General features: G+C 39.6%; 2 protein-coding genes across 3 annotated transcripts in view; one reads left to right on the top strand and one right to left on the bottom strand.

Moving 5' to 3' along the window:
• Positions 1-20,432, top strand: part of TARBP1 (tRNA guanosine 2 -O-methyltransferase TARBP1) — a 31,471-nt gene extending 11,039 nt beyond the window's left edge. Inside the window, exons 11-30 of the mRNA XM_083732051.1 lie at positions 550-649; positions 1,693-1,868; positions 3,113-3,210; positions 4,066-4,227; positions 5,266-5,456; positions 5,960-6,212; positions 6,296-6,484; positions 8,118-8,317; positions 9,440-9,511; positions 10,296-10,416; positions 11,087-11,197; positions 12,041-12,190; positions 12,500-12,586; positions 14,621-14,817; positions 16,205-16,286; positions 17,579-17,750; positions 17,946-18,131; positions 18,544-18,668; positions 19,284-19,420; positions 20,086-20,432. Coding sequence (XP_083588177.1) covers positions 550-649; positions 1,693-1,868; positions 3,113-3,210; positions 4,066-4,227; positions 5,266-5,456; positions 5,960-6,212; positions 6,296-6,484; positions 8,118-8,317; positions 9,440-9,511; positions 10,296-10,416; positions 11,087-11,197; positions 12,041-12,190; positions 12,500-12,586; positions 14,621-14,817; positions 16,205-16,286; positions 17,579-17,750; positions 17,946-18,131; positions 18,544-18,668; positions 19,284-19,420; positions 20,086-20,245 — 2,969 coding nt within the window. The 3' untranslated portion in view covers positions 20,246-20,432. The remainder of the gene's footprint in view (positions 1-549; positions 650-1,692; positions 1,869-3,112; positions 3,211-4,065; positions 4,228-5,265; positions 5,457-5,959; positions 6,213-6,295; positions 6,485-8,117; positions 8,318-9,439; positions 9,512-10,295; positions 10,417-11,086; positions 11,198-12,040; positions 12,191-12,499; positions 12,587-14,620; positions 14,818-16,204; positions 16,287-17,578; positions 17,751-17,945; positions 18,132-18,543; positions 18,669-19,283; positions 19,421-20,085) is intronic.
• A 190-nt stretch (positions 20,433-20,622) lies between these two features.
• COA6 (cytochrome c oxidase assembly factor 6) lies at positions 20,623-23,724 on the bottom strand. 2 transcript variants are annotated; one of them, XM_083732887.1, is made up of 3 exons: positions 23,613-23,724; positions 21,671-21,816; positions 20,623-21,128 (listed from the first exon to the last, which is right to left on the bottom strand). In XM_083732887.1, exons 1-3 carry the CDS (start codon positions 23,689-23,691, stop codon positions 21,033-21,035), a joined length of 321 nt encoding a protein of 106 aa, XP_083589013.1. In that variant the 5' UTR covers positions 23,692-23,724; the 3' UTR covers positions 20,623-21,032. The 2 variants fall into 2 exon arrangements, with proteins under 2 accessions (XP_083589013.1, XP_083589014.1); XM_083732888.1 differs by lacking the exon at positions 23,613-23,724 and adding an exon at positions 23,163-23,420.
• Between the last annotated feature and the right edge of the window lie 1,155 nt (positions 23,725-24,879).

Here is a 24,879-nt window from a genome sequence, read left to right as displayed (position 1 = left end):
AAAAATCCCACTTTGTGTGCACAAGCCTCTCAGCATATATAAAGTAGCTCTTTGCTTCCTAGTCATTTTGTATTAATTTCCTGGGGTTTATCCCTCATTAAAATCACTAGGCATATTGTTCACTAATTTAACTGGTAATAGGATTTCCAAAGTCCTGGTAAATTATTAAAATGACTGAAGTTCTCAAGCGCAGTTCTTATCTCAGTTGCCTCCATGTTCTGTTAACTAAAGAGTCTACTTGTAAGCATATCGTACAACAGCATTCATAAAAACAATCAGCTTCATTGCTTATTTCATTTTATTTCTGTGTGTGACACTTCTGTCAGAGACTTTTAGCTACAGAATGCATTATCTCAGCATGTGTTCTCTAGGAAAGCCCCTTACTTGATCCTTCTCCCTTTCCCTCCAGAACCACTTTGCTGGCACAGGAGAAGCCAGCGGTGCTGACTCGGGGCCCCAGACTGTGGGTGCCCAGCGTGCCTGCACCTGTGCCGCAACGTCATGATGTTGCTCTGCAACATTGTAAAAACTAGTATTTTTTTTTTACAGCTGCAGAAGACTGCCTTATGCCTGACTGGTTTGAAGCTAAACTTGTTGCTACAATGATTCTGCTGACTGCAGATGTGGAAGAGATGAAACATGTATACAGGTAGATACCTTGTTTTCTTTGCATTTGCTTTGGATGTGGACCACAAGTCACTTGAGCAGGCTTTGTCCTATTAGCTTTAGTATATTACATCCAAGGAAAGGTTAGAGCTAAGTGGCATAATGTAAAGATTGTATATATATGAAATAGCACCAAAAAAAAAAACAACCATTGGGTTCTTAAAACACTTTCTTAACAATGACATTTTGAGTTCGCTGTAAATGAGCTGTTGGTCATATTTGGTGTAAGGCAGCTCACAAATTGGCTTTAAGCACAGAGATGTTTGCTTGAATGTTTTGTGGATTACCCTACCTACATCTTGCATAGAAATTTATTGTTTATTTTCAGTGTGTGTGAACAAAGTGATTTGTACAGATAATAACAATCTTTTGTGTCACAGCCAGTGCATTCAGAGGTATTTCAGGAGCTTTGAGTTCATAATTCCTATGAGCAACTTGGATTGCTGGGGTGTTGACTTATTGTCTATTCATTGATTACTTCCTAGAGGCTGGCACCATAAGAAAAAAAATGACTTGATTGGGCATTTGTTTTTTAAGAGAATTGAAAGTGGTTTGAGAGACCACATTGCATGTGTTTCTTCTGTTCCACTGTTGTCTCTGGCCAAACAGGCTTTACAGATTTTCTAAATAATACAAGAGAGAATGAGAGAGACGGAGAGGGAGCCAAAAGTTGGTTATGTGTCTCCAGTACAAGCAGCTTTCTGTCTTTCAAAGTGCCTTCAGCTATCAAAAAAACCTCCTGTCATCTGTCACTAACCGCTGTTGTGTTTCCCCAGAGTATAAACAAATGTTGGAACATTTTGTGTATTAATTTTGGTTTATCCACTCTTTAAAAATAACTAAATAAACAGTGTCAGCACTGGGTGTTCGAATGTGACACCATTCCTGCTTGATAGCATACAATGTAGGCTGAGATATGTTCTCCTGCTTTTTGCTCAGTTGGAAGGTGAATGCAGTTTATCTACCCAGAAGTCAGCAATACAGACAGTGGAATATGTTTCTCTTTTTAATGTTTGTTTTGTGTAGTGTCAATGGCAGCACAGAACGGATTGAGCTGAAGGCTCTCCTAAACCCTCTACTGGATGTCTTGCTGAAACTTGGCACTAATCCCTACATCTCATCACTGAAAACCGATAAAAGCCTACAGCTGCTATTGAAGCTACTGCAGACTTGTTCAATCAAATGTTCCAGTCCACAAGTTGGTTAGTGGTATATTCAGTATGTTGCTCTTATGACTCTTGCCCTTCTAACTGGTGTAACAAAATTAGGCTAATAGACTCATCAATACAAATTGTAGTAAGTTGCTTTGAAACAGGAATTCACATTAAAAGCAGATGGCCATATTAAAAATGTCCAGAATGCATCTAATAAGGAATTACTATATTCTTAACAAACACCTAAATTCAGAGATAATTTGGATACCTCAGAAAAAACAGGCATATTAAGCTACCGTGTGGTATACAGTTAGTGTTGATAAGCCTGGTAATCTTTGTCCTGTTTTGCCTTACAAGTAGGGGTTCTATTTTTCTTCAGAATGAGGCATACAGAATAAAAAGTACTTCTAAAATATAGCTGTTGTTTTAAACATCTTTGTGGGTTTGATCAAGAGGTTTGGTAAAGGTGAAGGGGGCTGGTGGAAGTGCTTTGCTGCCCCATCCTCCCATCAGCAGGCCCCCAACATCCCCACCCCACCCCAAAGTCCTTACTGAAGGTCCTAGGACCCTGCTGAATGGGCTGCCCTGTGGCACAGGAGGGTGGGGAGAATGGGAGAAGTTACCTCTACTTTTCAGGGATCTCTCCCTACACCCGGCATCCCAGCCTCTGTCCCACATTCCACCTCATTCAACAGGGACTCCTGTTCACAGGAAGAGGCTTTTCAGGGAGGGAGAGGGTGGGAAAGTTTGATTCTACCAGCCCCTTTCAGCATGCTTTATCTCTGGATTAATTCTTTAAAATTTCCATTCAAAATGGCCCCAAGAGCTGCCTTTAGAATGCCAGACATTTGGAAACTGGGGGGATCAATAATGCATTCTACTTTTTTTTTTAAAGTAAAAGCATGCAACTAGGGACTGTGAACTGTGATTTGGGGTGTGTGTCTGTCATTTTGAATGACATATCCTATTATATGTTTTACCATGGTAATTTCATTGTGTACTACATCACATGTGTATGATACTGTAAGCCTGCAACATTTAACTTGTGCACATTCAGCTTTTACGCACATGGCAAAACCCCCAAACACTAAATAAAATGGGGCAGAAAGCAGGCAGGGTTCCTGGACTTTGGCGATCCTACTTGCCCTTGAACCCAGTGAGTTTTGGCTAGACACAATTTTGGTTTCAGGGGCAATCCCCGGAATGCAACCCTTGCATAAACTGCAGGCTTACTGTTCAGCTTTGGGAATAATGGTACTACCAGTATTTTAATTACATGTATCTTCATACAGATGGGATAATAGCATTTCTCCAGAATTCATTTATGACTGCCACAGAAAGTATTTTGGATTTTCTCCTCAGAAGACTTACAGCAAATGAATTAAATACTGTAAGTACTTAGTGTAAATATTGGCTTGGAATTTTTATTATTTTAATTCAGAAGGGTAGCAATATTGTGAAAGTGTATTCATTTGGAATGTTCAGAAAAATATTTAAAACAGAAATGCTTTGTCAACAAACATTTTGAAAAGCATTTACTTAAACAGATGTTTTAAAATTTCTCTCTAGCCATGTAAAAATATTTGAAACCAAATGCAAAAGTGCAGATCCAGTCACACAGTTAAAATGAGTATGTTGGTTGACAAGTTATTGTAATGGAGGAGCTGGTGTAGTATTCACACTGGTTTTTAACTGAGGCTTAGTGCAAACCAGGCCATTGAGGCTGTTAGATTAATGTGAAGCAGTTGCCTGCCATAACTTGAGCAGAATGTGGGGATGGATGGGGACATGCAGACCTTTGATTCTGTGACCTGCTCTTGCATGCTGCCTGCCAGCACATTCGTGCATTCATGCCAAGCAGGGGGACGGAAGGACATTAGGGCTCTGTTAATGCTTTGAAGAGCTCTCTGCAGAACAAGAATGATTAGATCTGGATCTAATTAACCATCAACATAGTTTTGCATGCCCAAATGTATTTTATATCAGCAGCCTTCTGTGTCACATGGCAATCTACTTTTGAAACAGAGATTTGTTTGTTTGTTTGTTTGTTTGTTTGTTTGTTTTCAAGGCAATCCATGGGGTGGCCTGGAGGCAACATGCCAGTTAAAGAAAAGTCAAAAATTATACTGAGCATGTCTAAAGCAGCTACTTTGGAACTTGGCATTAATATTAAAGTAACTAATTGTGCAGACAGTATCTCCTAGGTTTTGTTTTAATGGACACCTGTAATAATGTATCCCTTCAGATTTCAGATCTGCAGCGCTGTAATTTATATCTAGAAGTGTTGCCAGAGCTGATGAACATTTGCTCAGTCAATGGCTGGAAAAAAGGACCATCGATCTGCAGCTTCATCTCCTCTCTGATAAAGACCTCTCTCTGCAGTGTTCAAGAGGGAAATAGTGAAAAGGTATTGAGTCATAATGCTTAGGCACAGTGCACATATTTTCACAAAATACTCCTTTGTACTACTTTAGAAAGGAGAGGAGAGCAGCTTGGATTTTAAAATGTTGTGGCACTCTTTTGTTTACAGTAGAAAACCAAATACTCTTGATATGCCATAATAGATACAGATACATTTACCAGCTAATGTTTTCCAGTTTTCTGATGTGTAGTCTAAAAGTAATGAAAACAGACTATGGTCAGATATCCCAATTTTTAGTGCTGTATTGAAATAAGACCAGATCAGTTTATTAGGGCCAGGGTCCAAAGAGCCGTGAAATTGATTACGTGAGCCAAGTGCCCTCCATGTCTAATGGCAAAGTTTCAAAAAGAATTTGTGATGCCGCTTTGGCTCCAGGCCAGTACAAAATACCTCAATGTAGCTAGTGTAAAGGAATGTAAAGTGAGACTCACACACTTCTCTCTTTGTGTTTTGATATCAAGAGTTTGGGCAATAGGTATAAAAAGAAGAAAACATTGAAATAAAAAGTGGCCACATTTTCTGATAATCATCTTGTGTTAGATGGTTCACATGGCAATTATACAAATCCTTACAGTTTGACATTAGAAGGAAATAGAGTCCCTGCCTAATTCCATACCCAGCCTGCTGCTTTCTTCCAACCCAAAGGCAACACCTTTCTTCAGACCCAGTCTTCATATCCTACTTTCGCTGTACAGGCCCTGTTCACATCCCTTTGTCTCAATCTTGTGTATAACATGCCATGCTTCCTCCTCACAATGTTTATCTAATCTATTCAAACCACCTGGCAGCTGGATATATACTGGGGGAGGAAAAGGGGCTTCTCTTCATCTACCTCATTTGCTGAACAGCTACATATAAAATATGTCACTTATCTGAGTTTTTAAAATTAAACTACTATGTGGAACAGACCTTTTATTCTATATTCAGACTAGTATAATTATTTTTATTGATATTTATTTTTTCCATACTTTATTAGAACACATTGTAAGAGTTTGAAAATTACCTGTGTAACTTCGCTTTCAGGAGGTAAAACTTGGGGAACAGATTCAGAAGGTAGTGAGTATGGCATCGCTAAGTGTGATTTGTGAAATTATTGATCAGAAGCCAGATCTTCAGCTTGAATCTCTCCCAGCTGTTGAAACCCTAAAAACAACTATTTCCTGTGTTCAACTTAACCATGTATTAAAGAAGCCTTGCAGTATGGAAAAAGATAGGTATTTGTGTTAATCACTTTGTTTAACAAATTTTAATTGGAGAGAAATCTACTATTCTAACTTCTATCTGTTTTCTTAAATCCTACCTTTATATATATATAAAAGCAGAATACCTTAAAGGCTTCTTTAGTCTTTTGCCATTCCTGTTCTAGATGTGCTCCTATTATCCCATTTCCTAATATGTAAGCATTTTCCTCTTAGGATTTAGGCTGCAATCCTAACCATGTCTATTCAGGAATAAATCCCATTGATTTATATGAAGTTTAATCCCAGGTAAGTGAGATTAGGATTGCAGCCTTAGTTAAATTCTATGTGATCATGATCTTGGAAGTATGTTCCCAGTTATGTCTGTGGGGTTGTGCTGTTAATTAATTTTATTGGGTCTTGAGCTGTTGCTAGACATTTAATTTAGTCTATTCCTTTCCTTGGAGTACAGTACAGTACATTTTTCTTTTTTTAAAAAAGCAAAGGTGAACTGAAATATTTTTCAACTTTTATTACAGTTATCTTGAAGAGCCAGCATCTCATCAAGGATGGGGGAAAATTGTAGCGTGTTACATACATGATCAGTGGGTTTGTCTTCATTTTGTTCTGAATAATTATCAAAAGCTTTCTAAGGACAAATATATGGAGCACTTTTTGCCAGATGTTCAAAAATGCACAAGAATTTTACAGTCTGCGCTGGAAGCAGTGGCAATTCTTCCTTCTGATCATATTTTACCTGTGTTTCATTCCATGAAAATAGTTGTTTCCAAGGTAAAGGTTTAATACAATGTATGAATTTATTACATGGCTTTATATTTTCTGAAAAACTAAATGCTACATCTTTTTGTCTTTAGCTTTTGGAATCCTCTGAATCTCTGTGCATAGAGGCTTTTGACTTAGCATGGAAAATTATATTTGCTCTTAGTAACACACAGCTGATCTTTTGGCCCAATCTAAAAGCTTTTGTTCAGTTTGTGTTTGATCCTGAAATTCTTGCTGCCGCAGCAAAGAATAAGAGTCAGGCATACACCAGGATAAAAGAGGTAAATGTTTTACATTTCTTGCTCTTCCTGCAATCTCTATTCTTGGCAGTTGTGTTCAGATTATCGTATCTCAGCTTGTTAACCTGAGGTGTGCACCAGTGTTCTGCTTCTGCACATAGCCCTTGAGCCATGGTTAAACTTGGAATCCACTGGTTAACTGGGAAACTATGGTTACTAACTCGGGAAGAAGCCAGAATCAAATCATTGTTTTAATTTGGTTTAATATCCTAGGTTGTTCTGGAGCTGGTAACCTAGTTTCCCAGTTCGGAGATTCTTCGATCAATTAGAGACTTTCTGATATGATGGCAGCTCATGTGAAAGGGCCCTGTGCCCAGGCAAAATCTTATGCTATCTTGTTTAAGATCTATGATTTTCAAAACTTGCTCATAATCTTTAATTGAGCTTTCCCCCAGGTCAGCATGAAGCAAGTATATGGAAGCTTGGTTGCTGTTATGTTTTTAACCACTAAATCTAGGGATGTAGCTCAGTAGTAAAGAATATGCTTTGCATGCAGAAGGTCATAGGTTCAATCCCTGGTACGGTTGGGAGAAACTCCTCCCTGAAACTACAAAAGCTGCTGCCACTCAGTGTAGACAGTATTGAGGAAGATGGACCAATGGTCTCACTTGGTAAAAGGCCACCTCCTATGTACCTGTCAGGGAACTGCCATCAGCTCAGAGGTGAGAGGTGGAAGGGCAACTGTGTTACAGGGAGCCTCCGAAGATCTTGCGAAGCAGTTCTTCCTCGGGCAAGGAGGGAAGCCCCACCTCCAGTGGGGAAGGGGCGCAGAGATCTGAGGATGCTAGGGAGAGCCTTAACACCGAGCCTAAGCAAAGCGGAGGGGAGGCAAGTCCCCCTTTGCCAGCGCCCACTCAACGCAGTAGGTTTGGGCGCAGAGAGGGGAGGAGAAGGATGGGAGTCACATGACTGTTATGCTGGGGAAGGTATAAGGACCGCCCACTCCCAGATTCTGCTAGCAACTGAGCAGGCATGGACTTGCAACACTCTGCACGGAAAATAGTTTTGTACAGATAATAAAGCCTGGAAAAGACAGGTTGGAGTCTTGCCTTTTTGCTCTCGAGCAAACACACCAGCACCTGACAGTACCTATGCAGAATATAAGCTGCCTCCTATCAGACTTGTGTAAAAATGACAGCTAAGGATATAAACTATGTATGCTATACAGTCAAACCTCGGGTCCCGAACGCCGAAAACCGGGAAGTAAATCCTCCAGTTTCTGAAAATATTTCGGAAGCCAAATGTCCAGCGTGACGTCCGCTGAGTGCAGGAAGCTCCTGCAACCATTCGGAAGCTGCGCCTTGGTTGTCAAACATTTCGGAAGCCAAACGGGCTTCCGGAACAGATTACGTTCAGCAACCAAGGTGTAACTGTATAACTATATAAACTATGTATGCTTTTGTTTTACTTCAAATCCATGTTTCTTAAACTTCTTAAAATGCAGGAACGTATAGGAGAAAAATGTTACTTAAACAGTAGTATGCAAAATGTGAACTTTTAATGCCAACTTGCTTTTACAGAGGTACTCATTTGTACCCACTGAAACAAGACTTGCTTTTTTAAAAAATATGCTAAAACCAGTAAATGATTGAAATGATTTCCCCCCCTCTTTAAGATCATATTTCAGATGATTGAAATGTCTTCAACGAGGACTGGCGTCTTTAATATGTTGTTGACTTACTGCTGTCAGTCTTGGCTATTTCCTACTTCTGATGACCCGAATGCTGTTGAAAAGGCTTTTTCAAATGCTAGCAATTACAGTGAACTTGTAGTAGAGGCCTGTTTATTTGGAACTGTTTTCAGGCGTGATCAAAGGTAAAAACAAAAGCAATGTTACTTTTGTGTTGCACTTGGGAAATGTATTGCTGATTTATGTAATAATTTCCAGAGTTGGTTTTTGTTGTAGCAAAAATAACAAAGGGTTGTATCCAATGGTGTCTATACAGAAGGGGAACAAAGTTTCACTTGAGCAATGGGGCTTCCCTTTCCTCTTCTATTGCCTCCAGCTCTCTGCATAACCTCAATACAGGCATACCTTGGCTTTCGAACAGCCTAGTTCTTGAACATTTTGGCACCCGCACAATTGAAACCCAGAAGTGATTGTTCTGGTTTTCGAACATTCTTTGGGAAGCCGAACATCCGATGGGGCTTCTGCAGCTTCCGATTGGCTGCAGGAGCTTCCAGCAGCCAATCAGAAACCAAACTTTGGTTTTCGAATGCGTTGGAAGTCGAATGGACTTCCAGAACGGATTCCATTCAACTTCTAAGGTACAACTGTATTGGCTCGAGGGTTTAGGGATCCTCCTCAGGAGAACTTGAGCCTGGAGGAAGAGGATATCCTGTTGTGCAAACAGGACTTCAAAGCGTCTTGTGTCATCTTAAAGATCAGTACATTTATTATGTATTATTTTGCATGGATCTGTACCACAAGACTTTCTGTTGTCCTTATGGATTTATCTATTTTTTCATTATTTTATTAAATGCAAAATGAAGCATAAACAAAATCCTCACAGGAAACAGGTTAGAAATATTCAAGCAGAGACAAAATGGTGGTCAGAGATATCAACAATACATACCAGACTTTTCAAAGAATAGAAATTATAACAAATCTATAAAAATAGAAACATAATTAACATGGAGATTCCTTAATTTCTCAGGGTAGTGAACTGCATTTCCAGCAAACCTTAGTTTCTGAAGCTCTGCACAAATTTCCCGCTTTATTGTATTTATTTTATTTATTGTATTGTATTTTATTGTATTGCATTTATAGGCTGGGGGTGAAGGAGATTGGTATGATTATGATGTTTATGTTAATAATGCAGAACAAAGAAATTTCTCTCTTTTTTGTGGATTTATGATGGCAGGGAACCTTAAACTATAATAAGTAAATATTGAAAAAAAAATCTATTTTTTTCTTCTCCTTTTAAATACATCAAGACTCGTTCAGGAAGTATGTGCTTTTATAGAAAATCTTGGAGATGAATGTGCAGCAAATGTTGTTACAGAAAGGTCGGTATTTCATCACCTGATTTTATAATAGTTATAATTCACAGTATCTGTACCCTTCATAACATTCATCTCCCCACTTCTGTTTCTTCTGAATCATTGTTTCCTGAATTGTGTTTCAGAAAAAATTATCTAAACAGTAGGGTGCTAGGAAGTCATGAAAAAGAAAATAACAAGGAAACTGTGCTCTTACAAACACTATAGCCAGGATCCAGAGAACTGCACAGCTAGTTTTGTTCATCCAATGAGATTCTGGGCTTGTGTGTTTTCAACAGCAGTCTTCCATGGTTTTGAAACTGAGCAGAGTTTCAAAAGTTGTTTGCCATTTGAAGATGGGGAGTGAAAAATCCTCCAAGGCATGTCCCAAGCCTTTTGGACATGTATAAAATAGCTCTTTAGATTTTGTTTCCATGATATGGTCAGACAGAGACAGCATGTTGAACTAGGTAAATTCTTAATCTTGTTATGAGAGCCACATTTGGCCCCCCCCCCCAGCCTCAGATTCCTCATTCCTGATCTATGGCATAAATCATGCTGGATAGCTTTAACAAGATTAATTCCACAGTTTCAAACTTGATCCTGGTAGGGCATCTGTCTATAAAAATGCAAGTGTTTGATTTATCCTAGCAGCCCAGCCAAATTAGAAGGGGGGAGGGGGAGCAATTATTGTGGCTCCCTTAAGTAGATGTTTGCACCACTGAAATATAAAGCTGAAATGGGGAGTGACTTATGCAAAAAAGGGAGCACACCATCAGAGGATTAAAAAAAGTAATATATTGTATTGCAGTACGAACAGGGATGATCATTATGTGAGAGTTTGCGCCATCAAATTTCTGTGCTTGCTGGATGAGACAAATACATTGCACAAGAAGTTTATAGAAGACTTTGTGATGAAACTACTTGATAGGGTAGGTATCTGTTTATGGTGCTTTGTGCATATGTCTTGGCTTTGACAATTGGACTGCTTTGGTTGCTGGGGACATAGCACCCCCCTTACCCTCACAGAGGTTATTTCCATACTGTTGTTATTTTGTGGCAATCATGCCCTTCATTTCTTTGCTTGCTTTGCTGTCATTGTAGCTTGTAATAAAGATAAGATGGAAAATGATGGAAAATAATGGATGGAAAATGTGAAAGCGTGGGGTGTGTGAGTAAAGCAGCTTATCCAAAAGTTGCTGCTTATATGACACCTATTAATCATGGGACAAGATATACAGCAGCATTGTGTTAGCTACATCAGATATTTGTGTTAGCTGCTTCAGAATATGTAAGATTGCTCCTGAAGAAGGAACCAGTTCCAAAACTAGACTGAGCTACACTAAACATTAATAGTTGTCGCTTTTGAGAACCAAAACTCCTTTTTGCATTCTGTGTATACTGTAGGTATCTACAGCGTTCAAATCCAGGATGTATTTCTGCAGCTAGAGTACTGTCATCTTTATGAGAGTTCTGTACAGGGTCTTCCTTACTTACGAATCACTGCATTCAGTGATCTTTCATCTAGCTTGGAGATGCTAGGAAGAAGTATCCTGCATCTGCTGTCATTTTGACCTAGACTCTCCCTTATATTCTCTGCAGGGTGAACTCATGTCCAAATCAAAAAACCGCTATTATGTGAACTCCTTACAACACAGAATTAAAAATCGACTGTGGCAGACATTGCTAGTTCTGTTTCCAAAACTTCATGAGGTACTCTTTTTCATAGAATTTGTTTTTATTACTTCTTTTATTACTTATGAAGGGAAAGTTAATTAATAAAACAGCTTTTTTATTTATAAAATGGGGTACATAGTACCACAAGTATGTAAGACTTCCTTCCAGCATATAATTCCCCCTAAGAAGAATGGCTTAGAATTAAGAAGGTAGATTGCTTTTGTGGCTGTACTCTTATTTTATTCTTAATTGACTGGCTAAATTGAAATGATTTGCTCTTTTACTGCTTTTTATTTGTTTGTTTGTAGGTTTGTTGTTGTTGTCTGTTTTGAAATGTTAACACTGATAAATATATGAATTGAGCATCATAAAAATGGCATTTTTATGCCATTTTGGGGAAATGGGGGTGTTTTTTTTTAAACAGAATATAAACTGTAAATTAAAGTAAACATTTTGTTGCAGATCCCACTTGTACTTTTAAGATTTTGTTCTGCCTTATCCATTGAATGTGGGACAACCTGTAATTTGTGATCACGTTGCATTTCATATAAGTTAAGAGCTAACTAGTACAGAGTGAGCTTCATGATGGAGCAGATTTGAACTTGTCTAACTCATGTAGAAACCCAACATGAGCCATTTCACCAGATTTGGTTCTGATGTGTTACTTTCCCCATTTTGCACAGGATGAAAAGTAAAAAATGCATCTTGGTCAGCAAAAACTGGAGAAGTGTAACATTCTAATACTGAAATTGATTCAGACTGTTATTAGAAAAGAAAACTCTTTAAAAACCCTAGGAAGGAAAGAGTAGTGTGTTTGTGTGTGATTGATGAAGTAGGTTTACAATGTATAATTGATTTCATACCTATTATTTTATCTAGGATATTTTAACAAGAACTATTGACAGGATTCTACAAGCTGGACATAGTAATAATCAAGCATCAGTAAAGTACTTAATAGAATGGAATATCATATTGATTCTATATAAGTTTCCTCATTTTCTTCAAAAGTTCTGGGATTGTTTTAACTATGTGAGTAGTAAGGTATTTGGTTGTTCAATTGTGAATAAATCATATATGTTTTTATTGAGTCCTTAAGTACTTTTCAAGTATTAATTTTGTTTTTCTTAAATGGATTCCAGGGACAGGGGTAACATTTACCATTGAATATATTGACGTTGATAATATATGTAATAATTGTGTTAAAGCAGTTAAGCCCCTGTATTTTGGAGGCATGAATGACTGTTTCTGGGTTCAAAATTGGTTGATAAGCTGTAATTAAACTATAAGGAACTACATGCATTGGGAAACCTTGATACTAACACATGGCTTATTTTTCAGGGTGAAGACCAGCTTAAAACTAGCATTTGCACATTTTTAGCAGTGATGTCACATTTTGACGTAATTCTCCAAAATATATCTGAGAAGGTACATTTTTTTGGTTGAAACTAAGAAATGGGGTGTAGGGAACAAATAATAATAATCCGCTAACTGTATCTTCTTGAGGTTACTGCAATGTGCTTTATGGGGCTGCCTTTCAAGACCACTCAGAAACTAAAGACCAAGGCCTATCTACTCCAAACCAGTGGCAAACCACTGGATAGCAATTACAAGCCAACTAGCAGGGTATGAGTACAGTAGCTGTCTCTCCTGCTGTTAATCCCTTAGCACAGGCATAGGCAAACTCAGCCCTCCAGATGTTTTGGGACTACAACTCCCATCATCCCCAGCTAACAGGATCAGTGGTCAGGGATGATGGGAATTGTAGTCTGAAAACATCTGGAGGGCTGAGTTTGCCTATGCCTGCCCTAGCAGCTGGTATTCGGAGATATGCTGCCCCTGATTCTGGAGGTAGAATAGGGCTATCCTGACTAGTAGCTGCTGATAGCTCTGTCCTCCATGAATTTGTCTAATCCCCTTTTAAAGCCATCTATATTGGTGACCATCACATCTTGTGGTAACAAATCCCATAGTTCAGCTATATCCTGTGAAGTAGTACTTCATTTTGTCCATTCAACTTAATTAGATGACCTGGGTTCAGGTACTTTGAGAAAGGGAGAAAAACCTTTCTGTATCCATTTCCCCCACACCTTACTCATCTTACCCCTCCTGGTAGAATGCCCCCCCCAATACCTTCACTTGGCTAGATTGCTGACTATCACAGGTCATTTGGACCATATCTTGTATGTTTAAACGTTTCACTGGTTCCCCATGCATTTCTAGGTTTAAATAAGTGGTTCCAACCTGTAAAGTTCAGTATTTTGAAGACTACCTGCTCCCATTCAAGCCTGCTTGTTCATTAAGGTCATCTGGAGACACCCTTTTTTAGATACCTCCAGCTACAGAAGTTAGTGAATGGTGATTGAGAATCAGGTCTTCTCAGCAGAGATGCACTGGCTCTAGAATGTCCTCCCCAGGTCTGTGCACGTAGCGTCTGTACTTAGGAGTTTTAGGCTGTATGTGAAAACAGCTCCCCCCCCCCCCGCCTCTTTAATAACTACGTTGTGACATCACAACACTGATGTTCACTTTAGAGCACCCCCAAACTCGGCCCTCCAGATGTTTTGGGACTACAACTCCCATCATCCCTAGCTAACAGGACCAGTGGTCAGGAATGGTGGAAATTGTAGTCCCAAAACATCTGGAGGGACGAGTTTGCAGGTGCCTGCTTTAGAATGTATTGGTCTGTTAACTGAGGTCCAGCTCTGAGGGCCTTCTGGTGGTTTCCTCATTGTGAGAAGTGAAGTTACAGGGAACCAGGCACAGGGCCTTCTCGGTAGTGGGGCCCGCCCTGTGGAATGCCCTCCCATCAAATGTCAAGGAAATAAACAACTATCTGACTTTTAGAAGACATCTGAAGGCAGCCCTGTTTAGGGAAGTTTTTAATGTCTGATGTTCTATTATATTTTTAATATTTTGTTGGAAGCCACACAGAGTGGCTGGGGAAACCCAGCCAGATGGGTGGGGTATAAATAAAATATTATTGTTGTTGTTGTTGGGTGGGGTATAAATAAAATGTTGTTGTTGTTGTTTAGCAATATTAAGAAATGTTAATAGTTTTTACTTTGCAATGTTTTGGCGTTTGTTTTGTTCTGTTTTTAATTTGTAGGCCACTTTGAAAATATGTTATTGAATGATGGAAGACAATTTATTATTAATTATTAAAATTAATATACATTTGCAGATATATGTTGGTTTATAATGCTGCAAGTTAGCTAAGAGTTGAAGGCTATGCATAGAAGTATAATTCTATATGGACTAAAAGCTGGAGTAAATCTTACGTTTTGATGTAGGATTTCTTGATAAAACTTTAGTTGAACTTCCAGCTCATTGCCGTGTCAATTTAAAAATGTTTCACATTAGGAATTAGATGAGTTATAGTTATATGACTTCTTACATATAGTGATATTACTTCTTACGAGAAATGTATGAACTACTAAAGGAATGCCTTTCTCCCTCTAGACACCAGCCTTGAAGAAAGCCCTCGTCGTTGTTCTACAGTGGTGTTTCCATCACAATTTCAGTGTTCGACTTTATGCTTTAATTGCCCTTAAGAAAATTTGGGGAATGTGCAAAGCATTGTGTGTGGAAGATTTTGAAGCTTTAGCTCCAGTTATTGAATGTAGTCTCAATCAAGCAGAAAGCATGCATGGAACAGGGTTAGTAGCACATAATTCTTTGAAAATACTGCTATGAAACTAGTGATGCTCCAAAATGAAAACACTTTCTAGACCACTTACGGATGAATCTAATTTTCTCAAGGAGCACTTTGTTATACCCATAGTTGTGTTGTCTCATCTGAACAAGGTAGAACATTTTAAAATAAACCAAATTCAGCAATAACAGATAAAGTGAAATTATGAAAAAAGTCTGGGGATTTATTTTTCATCAGAAGCATACCTGGCATATGAAACAGAAAACTAGACTGCTTGTCTCTTGAATTTTAATAAACTGACTTATTTGAATATAGGTCCATCACTTCCATATTATTATTGATGAATTAGATGGAACATACTGGTGGTTTGTGGAGTAAAATGGAGAGACCAATAGTGTGGCAATTTGTTTATTCTTTGGGAGACTGTGAGGCTAAATTTATCTGAAAATGCTGCATTAATTACTTACAAGAGTAGAATTACTCTTGTATAGTGCATTGTATATAAACACAAATCATAATGAAATCTTAAGCATTTTTATTCAGCAGAAAGTCCCGTAGAGTTCAATGGACCTTACTCTTCAGGTGATTATGTTTAGAATTACAAATTTGAAGTATGCCCGGTCTGGGGAAGAAGGTTTAATCCTTTGAATATATTCATTATTATTATTATATTATATTATATTATATTATTATAACCTGGCCAGAGCCTCTGAAATGGGACAAGTTAAAGATCTAAATTTGATAACTATTTTATATATATATATATTTGTTGTGATTCACAGACCCACAAATGAGTTTTCCCAGTTTGTTCTGCAGCAGCTTCCACTGCCAAATCGTGGGAACTACTGTTTAAATTCCATAAAAAGCAATTGCAATATGTAATTTGCCCCAAGTGTTTCAGCACAGAAAAGGGCTGAAAGAATTGTGATGCATATTGCTTAAAACAATGAGTTTTAACAATGAATCAATGAGTTGCAGCCATAGAATCTAACTCACAGATATGTGTATGCTCAGATGTGATATATTCAGTGGAGAGACCTCAGCTTACTGTGAAAGGAAACCATGTGGAGATAGGTCCCTTTATTGAAACCACATGGAGCTCTTTTAGTGCTTCTGCACCACAAAGAAATTCCCTTGATCAAGGCGATGTTGTGTAATACCTCATAATTACCCTTGTGCTTACCAGTTGGAAAGTGACCAAATCGTAATAGGAAAGAAGAATTATGCTGCAGTCCTTACCCAACTTATCTGGGAGTAAGCCCCATTGAATTAAATAGGACTTACTTCTGAATATACATGGTTAGGATTGATTGCCTTTTGGTAACGTTCTAAAAAGAGGCTTATTGAGACATTTTCTTGTCATACATCATACTATTATGCTTACAATGCAGGAATGCGAAAAAGAATTGGCAGCGCATCCAAAAACACTTTTTCTTTGAAAACTTTCATCCACTTAAGGATTACTGTGTTGAGGTAAGTACATAAATATTCAGTGGTTTATTTTTTTAAAAAAAACCAACAACCTTAGATCTGTCTAATCAATGACACTGCTAGTGTGATCAAGGAGACATGGCTTCAGATTTCCACTCATTCAAGAAACTAATTGGATGACCTTGGGTCATTAAGCAAAGGCATTTTTGTGTGTGTGTTGAAAACATCAGTCTCACTGCCAAAGTCATCCTAATTCTGCACCATATTGTTTTTATATGTGTGCTTACTTTGCCTAATGGATAGTTCAGTCCTGTGCATGTCTTCACAGGCATAAGCCCCATTGTTCTCAACAGGACTTACTTCCAGATAATACATGATTGCTTCCTTATTCAGCTTTTGCTACAGGACCTTTAAATCACACACCCCAGATATTTGGAAATTCACTAAACCCCTTCTGTTTCTTGAAATTTTATCCAATATTGTACACATTCATAAAAGCTAGAAACAGACATTAAATAAGAAAATGAAAGTCCAGGGTCTGAATTTCACATTTCTTTGCAACCTCAGGATGTACGAAACCCTGAACCTCATATAGAAGCCTGTGCTTTGGGAAATGACTACTTACTTGGAACATGTCTTATTTTATGGATTGCCATTATGCAGTTAGAGAAGGTGGGCAGAGCAGTTCAATTAGGGTGGAGTATTTATGGTGGAAGAACCACCAAATCCAGAGTCCTCCTAACCAGGGTGGCAAGACACAAAGTACACCAACTCTTGGTATTTTCCCTCCAATGTCAGGGGAGTGGGAAGGTTTTGGATATGGCAGATCTTCTTAATATACCCATATGATGTCCATTTTATCTCCCTACTGTCATTGCAGGTGGGGTTGTACTCTAAATATGCTTGCCTTCCATTAAAGTCAATGAGATTTAAGCCCAGTCATACCTTGGAAGTTGAACGGAATCCATTCCGGAAGTCTGTTCAACTTCCAAAACGTTGGAAAACCAAAGCGCGGCTTCTTATTGGCTGCAGGAAGCTCCTGCAGCTAATCAGAAACCGCGGAAGCCCCGTCGGATGTTCGGCTTCTGAAAGAACATTCACAAACCGGAACAATCACTTCCGGGTTTCGATCGTTTGGGAGCTGATTTGTTCGGGAGCCAAGGCATTCGAGATCCAAGGTACGACTGTACACTGAAATATGAGTGGGACAGACCGAACCATCATTTTGTTTCTCTTATTATAATAGGGCACTAATGCTTCACTTTGACTGGTTCATGGCTAATATATTTCGGCACTTTCAGTGCTAGTTCAATTTTCCGAATATTATTTTTCAGACAATATTTTACACCTTGCCGCAACTTTCAGAAATTGCAGAAGAGGAATTGATTTCTCTATCTAAATTTAAAGCATTCACAGACATCCCACTGAGCTCAAAATTTCCATTCTGTCATTCTCGAACTTCACTTCTTGATCTGAAGCAGTGTGACTGGTCTCAGCAAGATTTGGGTAAATAACTAGTGCTGGCTTAAATAGTCACGTATATTTTATATACTTCTTTTAAAATTAATTGTGCAGTATTTTAACAACACAAAATGTTAAATGGTTATGAAGAATATTGTCTGCCCTCAGTATTTAATATCTAATATGCTAGGATTCTCAGCAGAGTTTGTTGCATTCAGGTAACTAAATATTCAATCTTAGGTTTGAGTTCAGCTGAATCAAGCAGCCAAAGGCAATGGACAGATGTTCAAAAAAAGATAATTCCCTGGAAGGACAGTACTCCTGATCTGGAGCTTGTATTTCAAGATCGGGCTACTAAACTTGGAAAAGCAAACAATAAACTGATTGTAGTGGCTTCACTCATTGATAAACCTACCAATTTAGGAGGTAAGATCTTACCCACTTGAAACTACTAGTACTTGAAAGTATGTTATGTGACTTACATTTTTTTAAAAGCAAACTTTATATATTCAACCTCTATAGATAAAGGATTTCCAATGGAAATTGCATTTAATCATCAAACTACAGCACAAAAGAGAAGTGCCTTTCACTTTTCCCCCTGACATTACCATAAATTAGTGTACTTTAGCCACTTGTAGTAATTAGTTGTTTGCAGGGCCATGTTATAGGCTGATGAGGATGCTTAGTTTAAGATCTTTAAGGGAAGAGTGAGTCATGCTATTGTATTTTTGTATAGCCTGATAGACCCACCATGAATGCCCTTCTTCAGCATCTAAGTGCCCCATTCAATTAATGAAATATGACTCATATGGAATGAAAATGTTCTGCTTCTTTGTAGGCTTGTGCCGTACATGTGAAATATTTGGGGTGTCGGCTCTCATTGTTGGCAGCCTTCATTATATAAATGACAAGCAATTTCAGTACCTCAGTGTTTCTGCTGAACAATGGCTTTCCCTTATTGAGGTGAGTAAAGAGTATATTACTTGTAGACTACTTAAATGTAACTTAACTTGCCTCAGTTTTTCATGAATGGGCTTGCCTAACATTGTATGGGATTAAAATTCTTTATGCTAGTGTTGAAGTGTTATGTATTAGTCTGCTACCTTTACAACTCTTTCCTGTGATTGACTGGGTTAAGCTTCTGGCTGTTTTACTACAGTTAAGCACTTTGACATTTCTTGGATTTCAATGGGAACGTTAAGCATGTGTGTTCCTGAATATATCTCCGACTAGCATTGCTGGAGTGGGGGGCAAACCATGGGAGTGAGGGCTATTGTCTTCATAGCTTGTTTGTGGCATTTATGGAGGCATCTGGCTATCAGTTGGAAACGAGTTGCTGCACTAGATGGATTCCCAACCTATTCCCTGCTTTTTTTTGTTTTGATTGATTGAACCTAGCTGTGTGGCTTTATGAATCTTATAAGGATACTGTATCGGTCCACGTGATGTTAACCTTTCAGCTGATCAAAATCTGACATATTTTGACTGATACAGCTATTTGTACTGTATATTAATAGAGGTTTGCATTCAAACATTTCTAAACTAATCTCACTTTTTAAAAAATAAATAAATGTGTAGGTAAAGCCATTCCAGCTTGCTGATTATTTGGAGCAGAAGAAAATGGAAGGCTACACTATAATAGGTGTAGAGCAAACGGCTAAAAGTTGTGATCTGACAGAATATTGTTTTCCAGAGAAATCGCTCTTGCTGCTGGGGTAAATAAAAAAACCAAAACTTTTTAAATATAACATAATTCTAAATAATTTTTTGGTAGTAAAAGCTGAGAATTGTAGAGTTTGAGGAAAATGAAAAGATCAGCTGTAATTGTTGTTCCCATTTACTGTAGTGGCTGAATAGGACTAGAATAGAAATATATGAAGGCCTCAACCACCCAGTTGTCCATCATTGTCGTTTTAATTCTGATGGTCCCCTGGTGTAGAACTCACTCATTCCAGATATTTTTGTCCTCCCCATTCAACAGGGTTGTAGGCTTATTTTCATGTGCTTGAAATGAATGTAAAACAGTGACACATCAGCTAATTACACCATATAATAGCACTGAGCAATATTTTTAGGGAGTGAAGCAGGAGTCATATTAACTGCACTTGATCTGTCTTAAAAGCAATATTAGTTATGAAAGGGGACTGAGGAAATGTTATCACTGTATCACAGTGCTGTCTTCTCTACTAAATATATGATTAACACTATCTGGCCCAGTAGCAGCAGTGGCTCCTCAGGCAGGGTCTTGTTACCCAGTATCATTTTATTTGGATATTCCTTTGATTAAACCTGGGTCCTTTGCATGCTGAGTAGATGCTCTGGGACTGAACTGCACCCCCTCTGCTAACTGTGATATATGTTTGTGTGTTTTTCTTGTCAGAAATGAGCATGAGGGAATCCCTGCAAATCTAATTCAGCAGCTGGACACCTGTGTAGAAATTCCTCAGCAAGGAGTTATCCGGTCACTTAATGTCCATGTAAGTGGAGCTCTGCTCATTTGGGAATATATTAGGCAACAGATCGTCAAGGAAAAAGAATGAAGATAAATACATGAATCTTGTCAAAACTGTTGCTCTGATGGTGCTAAGAAACTCATGGAGTAGAGATACTGCACAAAAGAATAAGTTTTGTATTTTGCATGCCTTCATTTTTTAAAATAACTCAAATGCCTTAAACCATGACTGTATTGAAATATTCATTGATGATAAATATTCTTTCAGTATACAAGTTTCTTGGTGTAGATTATGTTGCTGAAAAAATCTCTTTATATTCTTCTTAGGTGAGTTCCAAATGACCATTTTGTAGCAGGGTGGCAACTCATGTTTGTGGGTTCCCTTCAACCATACACAGAGCTGCTGGGGCAATGCTCCTATTTTATCAAATTAATATGGAAACAGACTCAATGTGTACACTGGCATGACTGCACAATAACTAGCATTTGGCTAATTTTATTTATTCACTTGTAAAGATCGACTATCAAAATGGATGTAAGCGTTCTATTAATACAAAGGAAACTGCTTGAAAGAAGAAACTGGTAATGAACTCACAATGTAACATTTGAGTAGATACAGTGCACCAATTCGCCCTTTATTGGTAGTAGCAACTTCAGTGAGATGCGGTTGGGAGCCTCTTCTCATCACCATGCACTTCAAAGTACATACAGACTAGGAGCCTTCACGCCGATGCCAGATAAACAAGTATAGCTTTTGAAATTATTTATAGGCCATCACTGTCCTTTACTGATACTGACACTTTTAAGTATCACTCAAGTGCTCTTCTTCTGCAAGCTCCTTTGTCGTGGCTGTATTTATAAAAGCTGATGAGTAGCTATGACTTCTCAGTTGTCTCTGAAGGCTGAAATTCTCCTGCTTCCAACTTTGCTTTATATTTTAGATAATCTCTTCTTCTATCAAAATATTTAACCTGTTTTGAACAAGATCACTGTTAGGAAATGAGACTGACACAGTAAAATTCTAGTGTAATGAAAACAGGAAGAACCTCTTTTGATTATCATTGCAGCATTTCAGATCTAGATATGTAACCATGCTGATCTACTCTGAATGTTTCAGGGTCCTCAACTCCCTTAAGGGAGAATTCTCCCCTAGTTCTATTACCAAACAGTTCTAATGTCTTCTTACAGTGAAATGTGGGGTGCCACAATCAACCCTACCTAATTGGTCAGGCAAATATCTCTGAGATGCTCATACAACCCTTGAGGTATTTGATACAGAACACTACAATTTACACCCCTATCAGTGCTATGCAAGCTTATAGGATTTATCTCATTGCTGGTAAAGACAAGTACATACTAGAAACCTAGGAAGCCACCTTACAAGAGTCAGAAATACCCTAACGTTGTCTACAGTGACTGGAAGCAGCTCTTCAGGGTTTCAGACAGGAAGTCTTTCTCAGTCCTAACAGGAGATGCTGGAATATTTGGGGAGGGGGGGATTTGTGCTGCTTACCCACTGTTGTGGACACACATTTTCAAAAGAGCACCTAAGTTTTTCACACTTCGATGCCTCTTCCATATTATCATCTAAACACTTCCAGTACTCATCCCGAGCTCCCCAGCAAGCCTTCCTTTCCTTCATTGATGGAGCTGTCATTTCTGTCACAAGAAACAAAAGATCGCTGTTATTCTTGAACTACTTTGGTGTTCTATAACTTAACAAGTCACCAACCAATCCTACACTTTATTGAACCTAAACTGTTTTTACTTGAGTCTAATGTTGAATGTAAAATGTTTTTAAGTGTTTTGAAAGGCACTATATTTATAAAGGGAGCAATACTGAAATGAAAAGATAATCATAGCTGTGAATCCTGTTACTTTGTGTGCAGCCTGTCAACATTGTTACAGTTACAAGAAAGCAGTTAAAGGCCTATGTGGTTTAGTTAGACCTGTCAGTTATCTGAAGTAGAACTGTGAACAGCTAAAATAGGGGTGATTAACCAGCAGCCCCCCAGGGGTTGTTGGACTACCAACTCCCATCATCCTTGACCATGGTGGGGGCTGATAGGAGCAGTAATCCAACAATATCAAAAGGGTCATAAATTAGCTGCCCCGCCCCATAGGATATAGCAGATGATCCTGACAGTAATTGCCCGAAAGGACTGTCACAGCCTTGTCCAGTCAATGTGGTCTGGTGGTCAGTGGAGATAGAAGAACCCAGAAAGAGTTTGAAGAGCTGAAATCTCTTAAAAATTGAATTCGTAAAAGCAATAACAGTCTTCACATTTTAAGAGAGCAATTCTTGACCAAGATTCAGGTGATTCAGGCACACCTTGCTTTATTGAGCTTTGCTTTACCATACTTTGCATACATTGCCCCTTATATAAGGACATTGGTGCAACTGCTGGCAGCCCTTACCTGCCACCACCTCTTCTAGTCACAGGAGTGGAGCTTGCTAGGGTTAGAGTTGGCTTTTTTCTAGCATGTAAAGCACTGTTTGACTCGTGTCCTGCTTTTGGGCTTCCAATGGGCATCCGGTTGGCCAATGAGAGATCAAGACATGGGACTAGATGGGCCATCTATCTGATCCAGCAGGCGCTTCTTATGTTTTGGGAACCTTTGGAGGGGGTGCAATTGTGTGGGCCAGTATACATAAATATACTGAGATTCCCGGGTTGGCATTGTTTGGTTCACAGCAGAGTCTAAAGCCCAGAGAGTTTAACTGTAAGTAAAACAAACTGCCACACCTTATGTTTAAGGAGGCAAGCGATCTTCTTAAAAGCAGGCAACAATGTCTACAGTGCAGTGTTACTTAGTATTTCAAGAACACTAACACCATGTAAGACTGGTTCATCGTACAAACAGCGTACAAAACTGTACTGAACACTAGAAACCTCACAGTTTGCCACCTGCATTGGGCACATAAAATAATCTCAGGTGAAGAGTTTTAAGAAGCCCCCAAAACATTGTATTGCTGTGCAGTTTCCACATTGCACGCGACCAACCTGAGCTGCTGAACTCGGGGCTAAGGAACGGGGCTCCCCAGGGCACCTATCCCCAAAGTCCAGTTTCTGCCGTGAACCGCCGAAAGGAGTGAGCGCGGTCTCCCGCCGTTTCCCTCCAGGGGCCCCGCGGAGCGGCGTGCACGGAAGGCGCCGCGTGACCGAGTCCCGCGCCCTCGCCGCGCCTGGAGAGCAATGCCAAGTGGGCACAAGACGGGGGAAGCGCGCGGAGGAGGCTCTGCTCGCCCTCCACGCTCGGCTGCTGCAGTCTTGGGAGGCGGAGGGCAGGGCGAGCGCCCGCTCTCACCTCCTCCTCTCCGCCCGCAAAAGGGTTGAGAGGGGTCTCCCCGCCTTCTCGAGCTCAGAAGGGTCTCCCCGCCTGACTCCTCTGCGGGAAGCCGGCTCCCGACCTCCAGACAAGGTGAGGATTCTACACTCGTCGCCTTCACTTACCCGCCGCACTTCCGGCTGAGCTTGAAAAGCCCGGATGTGCATCCAGGTGACACACCGGAAGCGCATGCGCAGCTAACATGGATCGCCTGAGCTTATTATGACAACGCGGAGGCAAAGAGAGGCTGCGCGTGCGCACTTACGCAGCTTGCTTGGCGGCTTTGTTGCTAGGCTACTGCCCGGCCCCCTTCAGTGCTGCTCTGCGGGCGGGAAAACAAATGAGCTCAGGATGAAGCCCTGGGACGTAAGAGACATGAATTGCAGTTCCATTTCGTGCGTCCCCACAGGTTTGGAAGTCCTAATTTAGCCGTTAATATTTTGGTGCTTTCGAATAAATGGCAATAATATAATTCGGCAATCGAGTGAAAATCTTCAAAATTGCCACCATGTATTTTTTTAAGTTTCAGCGTTAAAGCAGCGGCGTCTGCATTAGCAGGTGGGGCTTTTTTGAGGATGGATGCAGACCAATTAAATTGACATTTGCAGCTGATTTTGGTAGAAAACGGACAGGACTGTCCTTACGTCATTTTGGCACCCGCCGTGCTTGCAATTGTGCTGCCCGTGAAATTCCACATTTTATATTATTATTATTTTTTAAAAAACACAATTCCTTCCTGGTGTGTGTGGTGAACTATACGCGCTTTCCGAAGTCACGGCAGGCCAGAATTTGTTAAAAGACGAGGAACAGAAGCGGAGAATTCGGGAGGCTCCGAAGGCGCAGCCTTCCTTTGTTGCGCCGCCACCATCCGAGCAGGGATTGTGTAGGAGGCTTTGCTTTGTAGTTGTCAGGTCACCTCCATGAGTCGCGACAGAGACGAGGCCACAAACGGCTGCAAAACGGAACAACTTTATTAATTCCTCCTGATTTAGCAGCAGCGCTGGCGGCTTCAGTTTGGACGCAGCGCCGCCTATGGGTGATCTAGCAACATAGGAGCTCAGACTTCCCATATTCTGACAGTTTAATGAGGGCAAGTGTCCAGCTGGTGGCTCGAGAGTTGAATTTCATCCCTGAGAGAAGCATTCATGGACTCCAGGAACCGAGGAGTTCCCGGCTACACCATGAAGGACCAATGAAAAACAACTACTTCCCCAAGTCTGAGTAGATTTTCTCAATTCAGCCACAGCCTATTTCTAAAGGCAGAGAGTTACAAAAATCTTCTCTTCATGTGTGAGTGAACTCTTTCCTCCCAAGCAGCAAAAGGCTGATGCAGATGGATCCTTAAGCCTAAAGTCTGATCTAAATGATCACAGTATGGGGTTTGGGACCGAT

Source organism: Podarcis gaigeae (genome assembly GCF_964106915.1).
Source record: "Podarcis gaigeae genome assembly, chromosome: 3".
In the NCBI taxonomy this organism is placed as follows: Eukaryota; Metazoa; Chordata; class Lepidosauria; order Squamata; family Lacertidae; genus Podarcis; species Podarcis gaigeae.
This window is presented reverse-complemented; position numbering and strand designations above follow the sequence as displayed.